The sequence below is a fragment of the Mustela nivalis genome (assembly GCF_964662115.1).
Source record: "Mustela nivalis genome assembly, chromosome: 6".
Taxonomy (NCBI): Eukaryota; Metazoa; Chordata; class Mammalia; order Carnivora; family Mustelidae; genus Mustela; species Mustela nivalis.
The window spans coordinates 51,702,599-51,725,456 of record NC_139025.1 but is presented as its reverse complement, the minus strand read 5'-3'; the positions used below and the strand labels follow the sequence as shown (position 1 = coordinate 51,725,456).

Here is a 22,858-nt window from a genome sequence, read left to right as displayed (position 1 = left end):
GATGTGTGCACATGGATAGTTGGTATGCACCAATTAAAGCTATAAAAATTGTGAAAGTAACAGTTCCTTAAATTTAGGTGGTGAAAATTGTCTTAATGAAAAGTTTATCATCCTATCATGAATCCAAGCACAGTCGTCTTTTGCTTCCTCAAAGATACCACATCTGAGTGTTAACTGTTGGGAAACTTGTTTTTTTTTGTTGTTTTTTTTTTTTTGTTTTTTTTTTTATAAACATATATTTTTATCCCCAGGGGTACAGGTCTGTGAATCGCCAGGTTTACACACTTCACAGCACTCACCAAAGCACAGACCCTCCCCAATGTCCATAATCCCACCCCCTTCTCCCAAACCCCCTCCCCCCAGCAACCCTCAGTTTGTTTTGTGAGATTAAGAGTCACTTATGGTTTGTCTCCCTCCCAATTCCATCTTGTTTCATTGATTCTTCTTCTACCCACTTAAGCCCCCATGTTGCATCACCACTTCCTCATATCAGGGAGATCATATGATAGTTGTCTTTCTCTGCTTGACTTTTTTAAATGTTCTGTATTTCCGGTCATTCTTTCTGTTTTCTTTCCTGCCCTTCCCAATTCCCTACTATCTGCTGAAATGGTTGAGAACCTCCTTTATGACAGAATTACCTAGACATGTCTAGCTATTAATTACTAAAGAGGGGCAAAAACTCGATTTTCAACATATTTAGTGATAAACAGTTGTTTGGGCACACACATATACTCACTTTTATCCACTTATTTCTGGAAGCCCAGATTGGAGACTATTTAAAAAGTCCTAAATCTAAAAGGGAGAGAAGTTAGAGTCAGCTTTTCTTACAAAAAACATATATTTGCTCTCCGGGAACAAATAAACTATGAGTCTTTTCTATCATTTCTGGGAACTACCTTAGCTAGATAAATATTACTTTATATGTTTGACAGGTATGAAGTTCTGTAGCTCATGGTAATATTTTTTCATCTCAGCACCTCACCTCTTGTGGAAGATTGCAGACTAGTTCTACTTTTTGCCGTTGGTCTTACTTGACATATCTTATACTTTCAAGAACTTTGGCATTATGCTCAAGTCTTTCTGAGGAGAATGGATTGGATAAACATCACACCTATTATTTGTTCTTTTTTCACTTTAATGTGTTATTAACAACTCATGGTGATTTTAATTATCATTACTAATAATTACTAGTATATCCCATATACCCTAAGAAGGTGTGGAAGGAGTGATTCATGAACAAGATTCTCTACATTTCATTCAGGCTCGTGTTACCTAGATGAAAGGGGTGAGGGGAGAAATTTGCCTGGACTTAGTGCTGAGCAACTAAGAAATACATCAGTAGACTTAAAGTCAAATCTGGACAAAGATCATTTTCAACCTTGTTGGTGGGATAAGTTTCACTGACTGGGGAGATTCAGTCAGCCATTTGGGAAAGAGGAAGAGCACAGGGCCTGCAATACGCTAGTGACAAAGGGAAGGAACTTCAGATTTAGGATGCTGGATCCAATCTGCCAGCAAGTTTTAAGGTAAATGATAAGGAAGTGGCCAAATAAGACAGTACAGAGTAAGAGAGACCATATCTAGAAAAATGAGAATCCTATGTAAGAGCAAGAAAAAGTAATCTGGGCTGAGGAACTTATTTAAGAACTGTGACAGAGTGCAGAGTCGAACTATGGTACTATTAGAAACATTTTTAATTAGCATATTTTCCATTTAAATTAATAAGTACAAAAATAGGCAAAGCTAACCTATCTGTCTAGATGCTAGAATAATGGTTACCCTTTTCCCAGGGGCAGTTAGTGACTGGGAGATATACAGGGTACTTCCGCAGGGTGGTAATGTTCTATTTCTTATTCTGAAAGCACTGGCAGGGGTGTGCTCCTACGTGTGCACTTTTTAACATGAATATTATACTTCAATAAAAATTTTTCTAAAAGTAAGAAATTGGGTAGGTTTAAAAGGAAACTCACCTCAGCAGTGCATCTACTTTAAGTGAGTGGCTTTGTAAGTAGCTCTCAAGCCCTGCTAGATGAGCCAATGCAGCAAAACAGCTTCCACACCAGCTGACTAGCTTGCAGAGATCCTAAGTTCTCCCCAGCCCATCTCCACATTTCCTACTATGTTAGCCATGTCAGCACTCTTGGCACCTAATTAAACACTAATGTGAAGAAAGCTTCATGATCGTGTGTTGGGGCTTGGGTGTATAAATTAACGACTGTGATGACACTGATGCTTCTTCACGCACGGTGCCCAACTAGGATATCTTTAAATAATGGGTCATCCTTCTCAAAGTAGGTCCGCCTAGCCTCTATATTTGAAACCTCAGATGGATCAGAAAGTGACTATATTTTTGATTGTTTTGTACGTGTTGTTTTTACTCATGGATGCCCTGAGAGGTTAAGGTTCAGGTGGGTCTAAGCAGCTACATTCTGTAACCAGGATGTGAGTTTTGTTTTTGCTCTTCCTGTGTCCCCCACTTGTCCACTGCCCACCCACTCCCTCACCTCCACTCTGACTTATCTATGGACCTTTCCCCATCCATCTTCATTCTTTCCCGACACTCTTCCATCCTTGCCAACTTCCACAAAGTAAGACTTTAGTTTTGGCAAAATAGAATTGTGCCTTTTAGAAACAATTATAAGCATAATATGAAGCCATTGCAGTTATCTGGCAGGAGCTGTAAAGATAAAAATTAGTATGTGACCAGTATATGAGTTAATATAAGAGCAGGAGTTGGAATGGGAGAGACAAAAAAGATCTGTCACGATGTGACTAACTGCCACGAGTTAAACATAATGCACTGACATGCAAGAAATCGAAGTTGTGTAGTCCACGTACAGAGTTATGAGGAATGCTGCAAGAAGATGATCATCACCACACAAATTTGTATCAAGTGTCCACCTCACTGTCATTCTGCCTCTAACAAAGCAGTAATAAAAAATAATCACTTACTGGGGTGCCTGAGTGGCTCGGTTGGTTGAGCACCTGCTCTTGTTCTGGCTCAGGTCATGGTTTCAAGGTCCTTATCCCAGGGTCCTAAGATCAATCCCCACATCAGTTCCATGCTCAGCAGAGAGTCTACTTGAGGTTCTTTCTCTGCCCCTTCCCCCATTCATGTACTCTCTCTTTCTCTCTCTCTCTCAAATAAATAAATCTTTAAAAAAAAAAATCATTTTCTTACATCTGTTATGTACCAAAGTATGTAGCTAGCTATTTTACCTTTTCTATCTCTAGTCTTTACAATAGCCTTAAATGCTAGATATATTATCTCCAATTTACAGAGAAAGCTGTTGAAGCTACTAGAGGTTAAGTTATTTGCTAAAGATCACACAACTAGCAGATGGCAAGGTTGGGCTAAAATCTAGTTTATACCCAAAGCCCTTCCATTGTGCTATATTTTCTTCCCATGACCTAACAAAAAGGCTTAGAGATATTGATCTCCTGACTTCCTTTGATAATCTGCCTTCCATTAATTAAGATAACAAGTCTTGAATGTTTTTTAATTTTATATTTTCACTAATGTAATAATGTTGAAATAACACTTGAGTATATACAATTTCCATATTTCTCAGGGTACTCAAATTCACTTTCTACTGGTAAAAATCCCCCCAGGGTCCAGCTATATCTGTATACATAGAAAGAATGAAATGATACATGTCAGTTAGGCGAGTAGCACCTCCTTGTATTTGCCTTAAAATTACTTCTTCAAGATTCAAACCAAATCCTCGTTTTGCCTTTTCTTCCTAACAATTCCTTCTAGTTTATAGTTGACATAAATTCTATTTACTCTTCCAAAAATGAGGAGTCCTAGATTTTCAACATAGCCTTATCAAAAGCTGCTCTGTTACCTTGATTCTTTTCAGTGTATTTTCCCCATAAGCTTTGCTTGACTTTTATAATATATTAGGACCAGAACTTCATACAGTCTGTCACATTTTATATAAGAGCAAACAAAAAAGGCAGGTATAAGAAAATTCCTAAAGTATCCAAAATCTATAAAGAACTTATCAAACTCAACATCTAAAAAACAAATAATCCATTTAAGAAAAGGGCAGAAGACACGAATTTTTCCAAAGAAGACATCCATGGCTAACAGACATGTGAAAAGATGCTCAACGTCACTCATCATCAGGAAAAACAAATCAAAACAACAGTGAGATACCACCTTACACCTCTCAGAATGGCTAAAACTAACAGAAGAAACAACAAATGTTGGTGAGGATGCGGAGAAAGGGGAACCCTCTTACACTCTTGGTGGGAATGCAAACTGGTGCAGCCATTCTGGAAAACAGTATGGAAGTTTCTCAAAAGGTTAAAAATAGAGTTATCCTACAACCCAGCAATTGCACTACCAAGTATTTATCCAAATGATACACAAATACTGATTCAAAGGGATACATGCAGCCCAATGTTTATAGCAGCATTATCAACAATAGCTAAATTACAGAAACGCCCCAAATGTCCATCAGCTGATGAATGGAGAAAGAAGAGGTGATGGTGTGAGTATCACACATACACATACATACATACATACATACATACATACATACATATATAATGGAATATTACTCAGCCATCAAAAAGAATGAAACCTTGACATTTGCCGTTTGTGGCAAATGCCATTTGTGGATAGATGTATAGTGAATTATCCTACTCGAAATAAATCAGAGAAAGAGATATACCATATGATTTCACTCATATGTGGAATTCAAGAAACAAAACAGATGAACATAAGAGAGACAAACCATAAGAAACTCTTAACTATAGAGAACAAACTGAAGGTTGCTGGAAGGAGATTGGGGGGATAGGTTAAATGGGTAATGGGTATTAAGGAGGACACTTGCTATGATGAGCTCTGGGTATTGTATATGTAAGTGATGAATCACTAAATCTACTCCTGAAATTAATATTACACTGTATGTTAATATGTTGGCTAGAATTTAAATAAAAATTTCAAACTAAAACAACAACAACAACAAAAAATAAAACTTTCTTCACATCAGGGGTAAAAAGAAGAGTGATGTACTTGTTTCCTGTTAGATTATTTATTCAGGCCAGATGAGATATGGTACAGTGATTTGTTCTATTTGTCAACTTAACTGGGGCACAAGGTGCCAAGATATTTGTGAATCATTGTTCTGGGTGTGTCTGTGAGGGTGTTTCTGTATGAGATTAACATTTGAATTGGTAGACTGAATAAAGCAGACTGCTTTCCCTAATGTGGGTGACATTCACCCAATTAGCTGATGGCCCAAATAGGGAGAAAAAAAAAAAAAAAAGACTAACCATCCAAATAGAAGAAAGAGGAACTTGTCCTCTGACTACTGAGCTGGAACATCAGTTTTTTTTTTTGTTTGTTTGTTTTTTTCCCTGCCTTCAGACTATACTTGAAACTCTGGCTCTCCTGGTGTCTCAAGCCTGCCAGTTTTCAGACTGGAATGTACTATCATCAGGTTCTCAGGTCTCAGGTCTTTGGACTCTGACTGGAACTACACCATTAGCTGTCCTGGGTCTCCATCTTGCCATCTGCAGGCTGTAGTGCTTCTCAGCCTACAAAATCCCATGAACCAATACCTCATAGCATGTTGTGGGTGGGAGGAGGGGCAATGTAGAGCAATAGTTTGTAGTGGCTAAAACAGAACAAAATCAAAATATTATTCTGGCTGGATTGTATTAATTAATACTGATAATTTTTTATCCATGATATCTTTCTTTCTACTTAAAACACAATTATCTGAGCTGTTTGACAAAAGGAATAAAATAAGAATATATTTAATAGAGGAAAAATCTTCCACACAGATTGACACTGCTGTCAAATTTATGTCTTTTATTTCAACCGAGCTTAGATAATCACAAACAGAATTTTAAGAAAAAAAAAATTTTTTTTTCTCCAATGGAGATGCTGGAGAGGGAGGAATAACACGGTATTTCTGGCATACAGTAGATGGGTGTTTGGTCATCCCTGTTAAAGGGAGGTAGAGTGACAGGTGGCAGAGTGACATATTTGAGAAAGTTTCCTTTTTAGTTAGAACTAAGAGCAGGGTCAGGAAAGGACTCTGCAGGTTATTCAGACCTGACTACCAGGGAGAGTGAGACTTTTTCTTAGTGGTGATAGCTATCTAATTCTGATAAAGTCAAGTACTTTCACTTGGGAGCAGACAGTATTTATTCTGTCATTTAACAGTTTTAGAGTGAATGGCTTCAAAGAGTTCTTATTCAGGAAAAAGAGAAGTCAATTTAAAATTTTAACTTATACTGGAAAGACTTCAGATACTGAACCTAAAGAACTAGAAAGAAAAAAATTGAAGAGATGGGACTTCTACCTATTTGAGATAAGTTATATAATGGGAGTTTTGAATTTTGACTTTTGAATTTAGAGCTTATTTTGTGAATGTGTTAGCCAACTGAAATGAAGGTATATATTTATAAGAAGTGGTACATTATCTTGTTGGATTGTAAATGTTTTGAGCGATATATTAATTAACTAACTCAAGATTAATACTTTATGCTAACTGCCTTGCTTTAATACTTAACCCAGGTACAAAAGGCAGAGAAGATCCACAAATAGAACCTAATCTGTCTCCAAGTGCATCTAACCAAGACTACTTAATTTTAATGATATCAAATGTCACACCAGTTTAATAAGATTTATTCCTTTTTGAATGAATAGTAATCATACATTTTGATAGAAACTTCCTCATTGTCACAGGATATTTTGGATGGTACAACTCAAATTAACAAAATAGTTCCTAGGGTGTACAACTTTTAAGATATATCCCCAACAAAACATAGTGTTAAAATATTTCTTGTTATTCAGAAACTTTCTACCCACAAATGGTAGGAAAGCGGATTGTTCTGAATGCTCTAGGGCACCTGGGTGCCTCAATTGGCTGAGTGTTGGAGTCTTGATTTTGGCTCAGATCATAGTCTCATAATCATGGGATAAAGCCCAGCGTAGGGCTCCACACTCATTGGGGAGTCTGCTTCTCTCACTCTCTCTTTCCCTCTCCCTTTCCCTCCCTCAATGTAAAATAAATAAATAAAATCTTAAAAAATATATCTGAATGTTCTTAAAGCTTAGGAATATGTTAGAGTTTAAAAACGTTAAAGCGAGTAACTATTGCTTGGATACTGTTTGCAAACATCCCAGTGAAATAGTGGCATATATTCACACTAGTGATTAGAAATGTTTCTGTATCATACCCATGAATAAAATCTTAAAGCAAAATTTTGATCAGTGCCTAGAAAAACACATTTTGCATTGAATTTTAAAAGTATACAGTTGTAAAAGGTGTAAGACTGAAAACAACAAATGTGTCTTGGGTGTTATTTACCTGAGGATGACATCTAAGCTTCATCTACATAGTCAACTTCAGCAGCACAGGAAAATATAGATGACTGGTATTAAAAGTGTCAAAGGCACTTTTGGGTTCAGCAAGAGACCAGCTGGCAAGATCAGTCATTAATGTTTGCCTTGGGAGAGTCTAGCTAGAGAAAGTGTAGCAGCACCTTTTCAAATTATAGATGAAGATACTGAATGTCAGAACCATGGCATTAAGTTCTTCAGATTTTATAGGACGTCATCAGTGAAGGCACAAGAGTTTCGTCAGGGCTCGTACAGAAGAGAAACCTAACATCCTGATAGATAACTTGGTAACAGAATAAATGAGCAATTGGCCTTTCATCGTATGACTAAGTACAGATTTAAAAGAAAAAAGCAGGCAAGGTTTAGAAAGGTTGATAAAACACACCAATGGGAAAGATGTGGGGAAGCAGGCATTTAATTGTTCTATTAGTGGGAGTATATACCAGTACATCTTTTAGAATGGGTAATGAGGAAATGTTGGTCAAATTTATAATGTGCAAACTGACTCTATACTATTGTATAGAAATACTATTCTACTTCTAAGGTTTAATTCTAAAGAAATGATTAAAAAAAAGACATGATAAACAAGTTGGTGTATTGTTAATTAAAAAAATAGCAAATTTATGGAAAAATTATATTTCCTACAGTAGCGACTAGAAAATGCATAGTATAGTAATATCCTGTTATGAAGCTATTATAGTGATAAGGATGTTAAAACTATATTAAGAAAAATAAGGCTATACTGATACAAAAGCTTATACAATTAATCAATATAAGAACTATTTGGATTATTGTAGAGGTATACTGGATTGCCCTTCCCCACCATCATCGGGTACTGTCCAGCTGATTTCTCCAATTGCCTGAGGCCTTTCTGTGGCATCAGGAATATGCAGGGCAAGTCTGGAGTGCCGAGAGTTCAGACCGTTGAGGGTAGCCCACAACTAACATTGGGTGAGAGTTTGTGAATCAGTACTTCTGGTTACACACTCATTGTGGGGGATAACTCCAAGCTATGTTCACTACAGTTCCCAGGAGGTTCCCAGCAGGACTGACACTTGGTCTCCCATAGTGATAACTTACCCATTAGTTCCCCCCAGTAGAATTTCCTGTCCACATGTCTCTTCTCCTCTATGGGTACTCTTGGGTTCTCCTTCAAACTAAAATGATTTATTCTCCAAATTTCAATCAGGGTCTGTTTATGGGAGAATCCAACTTAAAGCAGTATTTTGGGGTATATGATATGGCTTGTGTGTGTTTGTGTGTGTGTTGTGTATATATTATAAAGAATAGGAATATGCAACAAAGTAGTAACAGCGTTTCTCTGTGCAGTAGGATTAGAAGTATAATATTTATACTGCTCTGTGTTATATGATTTATTTTTGAGGAAAATGTGTTATATGTGGAAGGAGGATTTGTGGCCTAGAAAGGCAATACACTAGGCCTACTGGGTACGCGGAGTCCTCAGCTGAGGAAAGATGTACTTTGGATGGAGAAAGGGAATGTTTGCAGTTTATATCCTGCCTTCCTCAGTAAGCTCCCCTTTCTGTTCTGGGACTTGGCAAGATACAGGCTGAGTGTGAGCCCCTCTGGTGGGCCTGTAGTGAAAACCTGGAACAGGCAAAAGTAAAGGAAATGAGCTGGATCTATCATAAAAAGAAGATTCAGCCAAGCCCACTGACTTTCCTATAGCATACCAATTTAGCCCACAGTAAGAATGATTTACTCATTTTTTTTTTCCTGGCTAGAATACCTTTTCTGTCATCTTGACTGCTGTTTTTCATAATTGCTTTTAAAAAGGCCTAACCCATCTGAAATAACAGACATCTGTGGGGAGCCTGGGTGGCCCAAATGTTCAACTCTTGGTTTCCACTCAGATTGTGATCTCAGGATCCTGTGATTGAGCCCCAGGTGGAGCTCTATACTCAGTGAGGGGTCTGCTTAAGACTCTCTCTCCTTCTACATCTGTCTCTTCCTCTCCCTCCCCGCTATCTCTCTCTCTCTTTCTCTCAAGTAAATAAAAATCTTTTAAAATACAATGTAAAAGAATATGCATATCAAGGGGGCATATTTACTAGTGATGGGGCATATTTATCAGTGTAGCAGAAGTTCACATGAAGGAATGTCAACATTAAATAATTATTATGAAGAGAACACAAACATTAATATAATTACAGATTATTTGGACAACTTTTTTTATTTTGAAAGAATGATTTATTATTATATCTCTATACATAATATTTGTTTGAATAATTCTCTACTTCTTAATAATTGGGGTAGTTTTTCTTATGAAAATTAGACATTCTGCTCAAAATTTGATTTTCACTCATTAGATTTATAAACTACAAGATAAATAAAAGCCATACAGGGCGCCTGGGTGGCTCAGTGAGTTAAGCCGCTGCCTTCGGCTCAAGTCATGATCTCAGGGTCCTGGGATCGAGCCCCACATAGGGCTCTCTGCTCGGTGGGGAGCCTGCTTCCTCCTCTCTCTCTCTGCCTGCTCTCTGCCTACTTGTAATCTCTGTCTGTCAAATAAATAAATAAAATCTTTAAAAAAAAATTAATCACCTTTGTCATTGTGCTACTTGCACTTTTCTATTTGGTCAAAGGAAGTTAAAGTTGTATCTATATGACTACTGAATAATTATAAGGAGCAAAATTATGTTTTAGAAATGAGTCATAAAAAATGCTTTGGAATTCTCTGTGAGGTTTAAATTTACATTATTTGCCAAAACTGAATCACATTCATACATTTAGTCTAATCTTTAATATGAAACATAAACTAATATTAGGCATAAACTAAATCAAAGTTTTAAGAAAGTATAAGCATAAAATACAGTGCATGGATAGCCTTGGGTACCATAGAGGTTAAGCAGGATTTATGATTAAGAATAAATTATTCCAGTGTGAACATGGGGTTTTGTTTACTGGTGTTTTTGCAAAATCTGATCTGATGTTCCACTAATGGAACTGAAAGGCAAAAGACTCAGCAGATATATTAAAATATAGGCTAGACAACATATTCTGTATAGGGCATTTTTATACAAAGCTCTTTCATGCTAATATTAGATAAAATTTTAAATATTTCATTTTAGTAGAACTCAAAGACTGAAATGTTTACAGTAAGGAAAAAATACTGTGGGATTGACCTACTCGATGTCATTTTTGTTAATATGTACAGATTGAAATATTCTTTAAAAAACCTATAAAGCATAAAGATAAAGCTTAGTTTGGGGAAATATTAACTGCCAATCAAGTCTGTTTATTTAAGTATTTATTATAGAACAATCTGTAGAATAATTTGGTGAAGTCTACTTACCTATGTTGTAAACTGATATGCATTTCAGTAAAACTTAAATATCAAATTAAATTTTCTTATTTGGTCCAAAATATTTTTCTTTTTTGGTACCAAAAATTCTCCAGTCTATGAGAATGAACTAATTTTTTTGTGTGTGTGTTTTGTGCATGTTAAAATATTTTATTGGCCGAGAGCTCTTTGACCATGTCATTCATTATTACCTATTCTTCCCTTAATTTTAACATTAAAAAATGAGTAAGAAAAATTCAGTGAATGTAATATATTTTTTTTAGTGTTTGTATTTGTTTTTTATTTTGTTTATTTTTATTTTTTTTTAACTTTTTATTTTTTATAAACATATATTTTTATCCCCAGGGGTACAGGTCTATGAATCACCAGGTTTACACACTTCACAGCACTCACCAAAGCACACACCCTCCCCAATGTCCATAATGTAATATATTTTTTAAATTGCATCTTGGCTTATGAGTATTCTCCTATCTGCATATCCATGTTTAAATACAACAGAAAAATAAAATAACCACTTATTTTATTGTTTTTAATTATGGTGGTTGTTTTAATTGCTTACTATTTGTAAGGTATTTTGCTAAACATTCAATAGATTAACTCATGGAATTGTCAATAAACCCTGTTATGTAAATTAATTTACGGTTCTACTTTAACACATGAACTCATTGAGACTAAATGGCTCATCTCAGTTCACACAACTTTTAAGTGGCAAAGTTGGGATTTGAGTAAGTTTAAATCAAGACCTGGATTTGTATTATTTGGTATAACTAGGAAATTCTTCTATTGATTCTTTATAAATATCACACATTTGCTTTATTCTTATATGCATAACTCTTTACAAGAATTTGACATTTTATAATGAATTTTTTATTTTTAATGCACACTGTTTGGGGTGCCTGGTTGGCTCAGTCAGTTAAGCATCTGCCTTTGGCTCACCTCATGATTATCAGTTCCACTGGGGTTCTTCAGTGGGGAGCCTGCTTCTCCCTCTGCCTATCATTCTGCCTACTTGTGTTCTCTCTCTCTGTCAAATAAATAAATTTAAAAAAAAAATCTTAAAAAAAAAAAAACACCACACTGGGGAACCCGGGTGGCTCAGTGGGTTAAAGCTTCTGTCTTCTGCTCAGGTCATGATCTCAGGGTCCTGGGATCAAGCCCCACATCGGGCTCCCTGCTCAGCGGGAAGCCTGCTTCCCTTCCTCTCTCTCTGCCTGCCTCTCTGCCTACTTGTGATCTCTGTCAAATAAATAAATTAATAAATAAAAATACACAGGTTTTTTTCTGTATTCTTGGAAAGATGTAATACAAGAGTACCACCTAAAAAGTACCAGTAATGTACAATTTATGATCATGCTTGCTTCCTAAATTTCTTAGATTTGGATAGAGTATATATTTCTAAAATAAGTTTATATTATGGACAGGCAGTGATCAGGCCCATCATTGTAGAGTGGCAAAAAAACATCTGTCCTGCAATTAGATTGGCATCATGTCCTTGTTCTGCCATTTACTGACCATATGTCACTGGGAAAGTTAATTACCTGCTCTTTGCCTCTGAGTCCTTATTTATAGAATGAGCCAGCCATTACTTAACACTTTGTGGAATTGTGGTGATTAATGTATAAACAATATTTTGAACGGTGACAAGTAGAAAGTGCTCAATTAATTTTAGGTATTATAATCAAAGTAACGATAGGTAATAAAATATATAAGGTGCTCATGTCCTTTTCCTCCATCACTGGTCCCTATTCCTCTTTATGTCTTACTTTAATTTATTTCTTCTTCCTTAAAAATCTTGGTGACTTTCTTTTGAAATATTTCACTTTTTCATTGCATTAAATATACAAGCTCCCTTGATATATATTATATATAAAGAACTTGGTACTTTGTAGCAAGTTTATATTATTTCTGTTCTTTTGGCCCAGTGCACAGAGTATAAATTCAGTTACTTTCTAATCAATCACTACAAGTATGTGGGTTTGGCATTGCATACTGGTTGGTTAATAGCTCTAATGATGTTCTCAGCAGTAGGATGGCTTTTTTAGCAGGAGTTTCAATCTTCACTAATATTCCTGTGCAACATTCTCTTTTATCATTTTGTCATTTTCCTGATGGATTTCCATACACTGAGGTATTTGTAAAATCAATCAACTGTCAATTTTAGGATTACATTTTCGTTACAAAAGGTAAGCTTTCTAAATGTTTCATTTCAAGCTTACAAATGATCACTTCTTTCCCTTTTATGAGAATCATTTTCTTCCCATTATAAAACCGCTTATAAAATCCAAATTCATCCTAAATTTCTTCTTCCATAAAGGTAGACAATAAGAAATGTCTCACGTATTTTCAAGTAACGGTATGCTCCTCTAGGTTCCATATTCATCTATTATTTCAGTGAATTAATAAAACCAAGTTTTGAAACTTAAAGGAAAGCCTTTAAAAGTTCTCAGAATCAGATTAAGAGGATATATCTGTAAGAAATTTCTACTTAGTATACCTCTTCCTATATCATCTTATTATAAACATCTAACGGATTTCAGAATTAACTTCTTACCCAATTAATTTAAATAAAGGAGAATATAGGAAATTATTTGATTCAGATCCATTTTCAATAAGATACTTTTGGGCAGTTTCCGATTAAATATATTCTCATAAATAAACACTGCATGTCTCATTAAAATTTGATGTTTCAAAAAAAATGTGACTTTTTTACCTCTTACAAGTCTAATGCCACGTTTCTGAAAAAATAAAATTGACTGCTGAAGAAAAAAAGAGCAAAACAAATATGTCCCAGGCCCTGTTCAAAATTCCTTCTGACCTTTCAAGGGTAACTAATAAAGCTACAGCAGGTAATAGGTCACAGGCATGAAATAAGATATTTATAGTCCATATGCAGAAAAATCACAGATATTTTGGAAACGAAATTTTCATTAAATACAGCCTCATCTAAAAATCAAGTTCAGTCTTAACATTTTGGTGCATATAAATGCCTTCGAAAACCTGATGATAGCTATGGCTCTCCCCAGAAAATGCACATCTGTAAGTCTATATAAGGCGAACCCAAGGTTAAGAATAGTCTTGGTTCTCTTAACACATCAAATAGCAGGAAACTTAATCCGTTAACTTCATCAGTATATGCCCACACCATTCTGGAGACAAACCGGGATTTTCTTAGAGCTTTTGTTATCCTAATTTTTTTTCACGTCCATATTCCAAGAACCAATAACAATCTCCTCTAAAGCCAATTTTCTCATCACCATCACCTTGTTCTACAGAACCTAAGTCCCTTGATTTCTACACATTTTCACGTTTAGTCACCTTTGAGCAAATCTCCTCTAGAGCCTAGTACTATCGTCAACCACTTAAATTAGCTGTCTCAAAGTACTTTCTTTCTGATTTCACCACCTCAACTCTGAAAACAACTCACTCTTAAATCTATCTTAGAATCTATCTGCATCACTTCGACTCCAGGTTGGGTAGTGCTGCTAGGGAAAAAATACAGATATAAGTATAGATTATAGATATCCCCAAATACGTAGTTTATAGTCACCACAAATTGATGATACTACCAGTTATCCTCTGAAATTCTTTGCTTTGGTGAATTCTCTCTCCCACCCAGCATTAGTTTTTCAAAACATATGTTTTCTTTATGCTTTCTAACCAACTTTTACCTTATTTACCTATTGGATGACAACTGTTTTTCAGAGAAGATGGGTCCTATGAAATTGGAAATAGGAGCAATGAAATAGGACCAATAGGTCCAATGAAATTGGAAATTGGAAATTGGGTCCTATGAAGTTAGGAATACCTAGTGGTCTAAATGCCAAATTGCCCTCAGGATAATCTGAAGAAGGAAAAAAACGCAACCATTTCCATATTCTGGGAGGTGGTGGCAGGAAGAAAATTGGGAACCACTTTTATAATTGTAAGGAACTGAATTTTTCTGACAACTGAATGAGTAATTTAATAAAATATATCCGGGTTGAGATATCCGATAGTAAGTTGGAGATTTATATTTCATAGCCTTTGTTTTCTAGGTTGAAGCTCAACAGAGAAATTTATTTAATACATAAATCAGATTACTATAGATCAGAAACTTGATGAGCATGTCATGAGACTGGAATAGGAATGATTTCTGAGGACATTCCATTTCTCAGCGACAAAAGGAAGGGTGTTGTTGAGAGGCAAGGTGGTCAGTATGCTAACCTAATCCATTAAGAAGTGACATCTATCATAGAAAAAACAGATGGCTTGCACAGAACTTCCTTCCTGCTCAGTAGTGTAGATGCTCTTGACTCTTTTAATCCCTTGCTAGAGTATCAAACCTGATTGGATTTATGGTAACATTTTGACCTACAGCATAGTGGACATTTGTTTGTTTTTAGTTACCACGCATATGAACATCTTCCTTGTTCTGATAGAGTAAGCAATCAGGACAATTTTAAGAGGAAAAAATATAAGCTATTAAAGAATTATTGGGACGCGTGGGTGGCTCAGTTGGTTAAGCAGCTGCCTTCGGCTCAGGTCATGATCCCAGCGTCCTGGGATCGAGTCCCACATCGGGCTCCTTGCTCCGCAGGGAGCCTGCTTCTCCCTCTGACTCTGCCTTCCACTCTGTCTGCCTGTGCTCGTGCTCCCTTGCTCTCTGACAAATAAATAAATAAAATCTTTAAAAAAAAAAAAAAAAAGAATTATGCCAGCCCAGACCACATAAGCCAGGACATCTTTGGAGAAACTGTGTCATGCAATAACTCTAGTTGAGTGAATTCCTATGAAACTAAATGATTTAATATAAATCAGTTTAGACTGGAATCATTTCTCTTTAAGGTTTTTACATCCTGGAGGAGCTTAACTTGAAGGGCTCAGTAATCAACGTTTAAAATGAGATCACTATCCTTGTCCTTTATCCTAATCTTTCAGGATTCATTTTAGGGTCTTGGAAAATGTCTAACACCTCCTAGAAACACAAAGAATGCATTCTGCCCCTTTTTGGTAGAGTTTGACCTCCCATCAGCAAGAAGCCTTTCTCCTTACAGCAGAACGACAGCACAATAGCAATCACCAAAGAGCTTGTTTACTTTTTTTTTTTTTCAAAGACCTGGCTACTCTCCTAGAATAACAGTTAATCCATTTATTCTTTCCTTTAGATTCATTCTCTTCTTCTATCTCCTTAAACCAGCAAGCATGGATAATTTTTTTTTTCTCCTGTAACAGAAACAAAATAAAAAAAAAATCTATGAAATCTTTGATTTGTCATTCTATCTCACTTCTTATAATGAATGCCTTCACCCACTGTGGCAGCCACTTTTGGTTGCCAACCCAGTAGGCATACCCTCTACTTTTATTCTTCCTCACTGGAAACACATGAATTTTGTGTGGGTGGTCTTCTGATATGTAGTCAGTGTTTCAGAAGAGACATATAGGGCTCACCTATCCTGAGGCCCTGGAGTGAATAAGGAATGATCTAAAACAATTGTAAAGATCTTCTTAGTGTAGCCATTGATTGGTTCATGCATGAATATGTATCCAATCCTCAACAATGAGAGATGAGATTGAAATCTTCTTCTTGGAAATGTTTTTCTTGCTAGATAAAAGAGATAGGTGAGGGAAAAAATTCCCAGTACCCCACTGGATGATGTTACACGTGCATGTGATGCCTGGAATTGCCTGGGAGCTTATTGTACAATAACAGAGTAAGACATCACCGGTATGCTGGGTATGGCAGAAGAAAAAGGTAGAAACACTGGGACTTCATTGATCCCTGAATTAACTCACGCTGCAATGACCTTTCCTCTGGACTTCTTTATATGAGAAAACAAAGACTTATTATTTAACCTACTTTCAGTTGGGTCTTTGCTTATAACTGAAAGAAACCCCTCCAACATATCCAACTATCTTATATAGGTAGTTTTCAAAATATATCTGTATGTTGGCTAACTGAACATAAAAAAAAAGATTAAAAATATATATTTGTCTAGTTATAGTGAACATTAAAATATCATATATTTATATTAAACATTAGAAATAAAACAAACCAAGGGGCACCTGGGCGACTCAGTGGGTTAAGCCTCTGCCTTCAGCTAAGGTCATGATCTCAGGGTCCTGGGATCGAGCCCTGCATCGGGGTCTCTGCTCAGCGAAGAGCCTGCTTCCCCCTCTCTCTCTGCCTGCTGCTCTGCCTACTTGTGATCTCTCTCTCTCCATCAAATAAATAAATAAAAAGATCTTTTAAATAAATAAATAAATAAATAAAAATAAATAAAACAAACAAATCCACTGAAAATGAAACAAACCAGATCCATTCAAGCACCGGTTATCTGATATATAAAACCGTTTCTCATTTGAAACTAGGTTATCTGGTATATAAAACAGTTTCTCATTTTCATTACCAGTGGAAGGGAACGAAACATTCCTCCTCTGCCCTTCAAGGTCTTCCAGCTGGAGTAAAAATTAAATTTACATAAAAAGGATTAACAGGAGCAAAAACATCAAAGTTTTATTACATGCCCATGGAAGCCCAATATTGAAATTGAGATCTAAAGAAATAACTGAGGCAGGCAGTTTTTATGTTTTTTAGACAAAGAGACAATAAATCTGTAAAGAATTAACAGGACAAAGAAAACTTAACTTTGGGAGCTTTAATTAGTAAGAAATTTTAAACAGAATTTTGGCTGGGCTAATAAATTAATAAAAAGTAACAGGGGTTGTTTATAGAACCTTCTTGGCTCAAACTTCTTACCTCTGGTGATAAAGATGTCTCTTTAACTCTTGGTACAGGGAAAGTACCTTCCACATAAGAAGTTTATTTCCTGCTTTCACGCGGACAGAGGGGGGTCTCAGTGTTTTTCTTCAGGTGCTGTCTCTTAAATAACTTTTATTTAAAACAACCAGTATTCCAAAGTGGCACATTATGGGTTAGATTGCCCTTGGCCCCTTTACCAGAAAATCAGATTATTTTATTTTTTGGAAATACTTACATATCCAGTTAAGCATTCAAATTACCAAAAATATCCATCCCATTTATCTAAGTGTTTACCTTTTCAAACAAGATGTGACCACATTGTAAACTGCCTTCTCTGGTAATTATTTTTCTTTTATACAAGAGTTGCCTTGTTTATTTATTTATCATTTATTTATTTATTTTTGGGCTACAGTTTTGATTTTATTTTGTTTTGCTTTGTTTTAAGTAGGTTTCCCCTCCCCAACCCCCAACATGGAGTGCAACATGGGACCTGAACTCAGGACCCTGAGATCAGGACCCAAGCCGAAATCAAGAGTTAAATGCTAAAATGACTGAGCCTCCCAGGTGCCCCTTGGCTAGTTTTTTGTTTGTTTGTTTGTTTGTTTGTTTAATCATTCATAGAATGTCAGGGCCCCCATTCTCTGTTCATTTATGTTCTGGAAAATCACCTTCCTTTCTTTGCTTGTTTTTCTTTTTTCTAAAGCATCTCTTACCCAGACAAGGCTGTTATCTTAAAAATCTTCTGACAGTGGTATGACATTCTTCTGCCTAGCTACTGTTCTGGTTATACATCTCAATGCATGTTCTTATTAAATGTCTCAACTTTCACAAGCAAATGCCCAGCATTACATCCAGTTCAGCTGTCTGGTGAGTCATTTAATCACACAGGAGAGTTAGATTCTATTCTCTTGTCAGAGCTATTGCCTCCAACCCCACTGCAACTTAACACTTCATTGAGAGAGTGAATGCTAATGCAGGATTGCCAAAAAATTGCAAAAACTTCGCACTATAAGAGTTTAAAATTTTACCCTTGGATTGAACAGAGCATAAGCTTCTTGCTGATGTAGTTATTGCTAAGGTTTTGGCCAGGATGTTATTGCTGAATTATAAAATATCCTTTTTATAGAGATCCATGGACAGACTGTCATTTGGGTCTCAACATCAGGAATTCTTATGCTTCTTTTAAACAAATGATTCACTTTTAACCTATAAATTCTGAAGGCATTATGTGGTTCTTTCTTTGTGTAGTTTTCTAAGAACCTCAGAGGTAATAATATAGTCCACATCGAGAAAGAGGCATGGACCATGCAACCTGTGTGTAATTAATCTCACCCTTTGTTTCCTATTTTTGTTGTTTTGCTTTTCTTGTTTTTGCCACTTGTTTTTTCCCTTGCTGAAATTTCCTCCATAATTTACTGTATCTAACACCTCCAGCTCACTGTCATTCAATCTGTCATCAAATTGTGAAGATTTTTGCCTTTAAATCTCTCTTAAACTGTTTCATTTCCAATAAAATCATTTACGACAGTTTTCTAGCGTCCCTCTTTTAAAACTGAGTTATCCACATTCCCTCTGGGTCCTCTAATCCATTATGCTCACTGCAGGCAAATAATCTTTTCAAAATGAAAATTTAATTGTGTGCTTCTATACTGTAATTCTGCCAAAACAAAACAAAGCACACACACACAAAATTGTCAATCTCTTCTAATTACCTCAGACGAGATAAAACCACCAAATCCTTGAGGACTCTAAGGCCAAAGGGAAACCATTTCCACCCTCCTTCATTACCAGCTAAGTCTATAAAAGAGAAACGTCCATCCTGTGGAAGATGAGAGGGTGGTTTCTACCCTCACTTCATTCTCCTTCCCTTGCTGTTCATCAAGGATGTGGTTTTTATCTGGTTGAGAAGATTGGAGATGAGACTGAGTGTACATATTTCACATCTTCTGCGCACTTTTTTGATTCTCTCACAAATAAAATAAATGCAATTCTCCCCTTATGGGAAAGCCAGAGGTGGAGACTTAGCAGACTAGAGAACTGAATTAGATTCCTAGGGCTATTATAAGGAATTACCACAAAGTAGGTGTTTTTTTTTTTAAAGATTTTATTTATTTATTTGACAGACAGAGATCACAAGTAGGCAGAGAGGCAGGCAGAGAGAGAGAGGAGGGAAGCAGGCTCCCTGCTGAGCAGAGAGCCAGATATGGGGCTCGATCCCAGGACCCTGAGATCATGACCTGAGCCGAAGGCAGAGGCTTAACCCACTGAGCCACCCAGAGCCCCCTAAAGTAGGTGTCTTAAAACAATATAAATTTATCGCCTCAAGCTTCTGGCAGCTAGAAGTCTGGAATTAAAAAAAAGGGCTGGCAGGTCCATGTTCCTCCTGAGATCTGTAGGGAAGAATTCTTCCTTGCTTCTTCCTACCTTCTGATGGTGGCCATTAATCCTTGGAGTTCCTTGGTTTATAGTTCTATGGTTCCAAATGTCTACTTCTGTCATCCCATGATGTTCTCTGTGTGTGCCTCTGTGTCTTTATATGGCGTTTTCTTCTCTGTATCTCTCTTTCAGATAAAGACACGAGTCATATTGGATTAAGGACTCATTCTATGCCAATAAGACATTATTTTAACTAATTATATCTGCAATGATCCTATTTCCAAATAAATTCGTATTCTGAAGTATCAGGTTAAGAATTCTGTGTAGCTTTATGGAGGGTACAATTCAACATATAACAGGTAGAAAACTGGTTCAAGCTGTGTTCTCCAACTGGTTATTTAACAATGAAGTTAATATCGTATCCATATCATATTTGTGTGCATGTTTCTCAATTGTTTTATCATTTTTGAATGAAGGAGTATAACGAGAAAATCAGCAAGTACCCCAGAAGGTGGGTTTGGCGCTAACTACTTTAGAATTATCCCATAAAATGGTATACCTTTCTCTCTATTCTGCCTGCAGGGTTCTTTAATTCCTCAAATGTATCTTGTTTCTCTCTTGCAATCCCTTCCTCAACTGCCCGCTTTTTTCCTTAAGCAGCACAAGACCTAGGGCATAATGTGTCATTGATTGGGATAGTTTCCCTCATCTTTCTTCACTTAATTAAATCTGACTCTTTGTAGTTTTAAGTATTTCTTCCTCAGTAAAGGCAATAATCCATGACTCTGGTCAGATTCCTTTCTTATATACTCCCACACACAAAGTTCCCTTGCCTTAAGAACTATTATGTCAGTGTGGTATTAGACATTAATTAGAAGGTGAACTAATATCTGTCTACTCTAGCTGCAGTTTTCATAAAGGATGCTGCCTGTATTTGATCACTACATTAGCATCCATGGCAGACAGAATACCTGGAACAAGGTAGACTCCAAGTAAATATTTGTTGTGTGTATAAATCAATGCTGAATTATTTTGAAGTTTTTTTTTTTTATGTTAAATTAAGTGAATGGTTGAGATCCCTTCAGTGTACTTTGGAATAAGATGAAACAGAAGAAACAATAAGAGAATGAAAGGGAGAGGGTGAGCAAAAAAAAAAAAAAAAAGAAGAAGAAGAAAAAGAAAAAGAAAAGAAAGAAAGATAAAAAGGAGAGAAGAAAGAAAGGCATAGAGAGATGAAGGGCCAGGGAAGGAGGGAAGGAAGCAGGGAAATACTACAAAAGAAAGGAATTTCCAAGTTGATAATGAGTTGTGGCTCATTACCATTTCAAAATGATAAAAAAAAATAGTTATGTATGTTGTGCTTTTATTCCTTGAGTGCTTTTTCACATGTTTGCTTTTATCATCTGCACGCAGCTATGAGTTCTAGAGTTAACACATATGCTTGGCATTTCTAAAGGCATCAAATTTGCCCTTGATAGTGCTTTCTAAGAATTTTCATGAAGCCAGTATGAGAGTTTTAAGTGCAGCTGTTTCCCTAAGACTCAGTATGTAATTCCATTAATTTAAGAAGAGGAAAATTGTCATGGCTGCTATATCAGATATTCTTATTGGATGTGAATGTGATATATCAAAACAGAAAGTTACAAAGTTAGATACATGTAGGAGTTTTATTTGATATAAAACATAATTCACATAGGGTGCCTGGATGACTTAAGTGTTAAGTGTCTCAGTCATGATCCCAGGGTCCTTGGAATGAGTCCAGCTTCTCCGTCCCTTGCTCTTATTTTCTCACTCTCTCTCCCTCTCAAATAAATTTTAAAAAATATTTAAAAAAATATTTCACATAAAAATAGTGCATGCATGATTTTTAAAAAAAGACAAAACAAACAAACAAAAAACATTGCATGTATTGTTTTGTCTGCCTTGACTGTTCTTCCTCTTTTTCTCAAGCTAAAAAATATTTTGTCACTGTTTGTGATAATGGAGAGAGTAAAATGGAATAAGCATTGTTAAGGTGGTTGTTTAAAATATTTTTTGGAAATAATTGTCCAAATTATTGGACAGTTGAGCAAGTGGGGCTTATGCATGGCTTCTGTCTCAAATTCTCAGAATAAAACTGAACTCAGATAAAAGTCAAGGTATCTGCTGTATGTTAAAATGAACATAAATGACTTTCTACCTAACACTAGCCCTAGCAACCAATTACAGATAATGTAATTGTAGCTATACCAACACCAATCACATTTCATTCAAAACAATTTATATAAATTCCCCCTTTCCTCTTTAAGAACTCTAACCTTCTTTGTCTCACCAGAGAACACTTTCAAATTCAATCAAGTCTGTGTCTCCTAGATTGCAATCCCTAACACCCCAAATAAATGCACACTTTTTATTTTGCAACTTGTTTTGTCATTTGTTCATTGGCTGACATTTGTGACCAAGATGAGGGAAGATTGAATCTTACCTTGCTACTCGAGTTTGACAGTGTATACATTGTACCTTGCACGTAGTTCTACAGAAATAATTTCATTTTATTCGAAATGGAGTTTTGTATATTTTTATGAATGTTACTCCTATTTTGGTTTTTAAAATGTGAGTCGATCATTTTATTTTCATGTATAAGCTCTTCAATATTTTCTTCTTATATAATGATATTAGGATTTCCTCCCTAGGACAGCAAAAAAGCAACTGTATTACCTTGTCTTCTCCTACTTCTTATTCCCCAAATGGAATCACTTACTACAATAATGGCTTTTGTTCTGCTCCTCAAGCTACCTACCTCACTTATGCCTCAGGACCTTGCTGGTTCCTTGGGTAGGTCCTCCTCCCTGAAAAGTTCTTTCACAGGCTGTTTACATGGCTTCTCTTCCTCCTCATCTCTTAATCACACTTAATCACAGGGAGAAGTCTACCTTGATTGGTCCTCAATAACACACACACCTGTACATTGCTTTCACAACACTTAAAGCAATCTGAAATTACGTTGTTTAGAGATTTTATTTGTTGATTTTTTCACCTTACTGAAGTAGAATATGATCTCCATAAGGGCAAA

The 22,858-nt window shown here is 36.0% G+C and overlaps 1 protein-coding gene across 1 annotated transcript in view; it reads right to left on the bottom strand.

The window, feature by feature from the left end:
* Positions 1 to 741: 741 nt before the first annotated feature.
* Positions 742 to 22,858, bottom strand: part of MDGA2 (MAM domain containing glycosylphosphatidylinositol anchor 2) — a 996,453-nt gene continuing 974,336 nt past the window's right edge. The window contains exon 16 of the mRNA XM_082735225.1: positions 742 to 792. Coding sequence (XP_082591351.1) covers positions 787 to 792 — 6 coding nt within the window. The 3' untranslated portion in view covers positions 742 to 786. The remainder of the gene's footprint in view (positions 793 to 22,858) is intronic.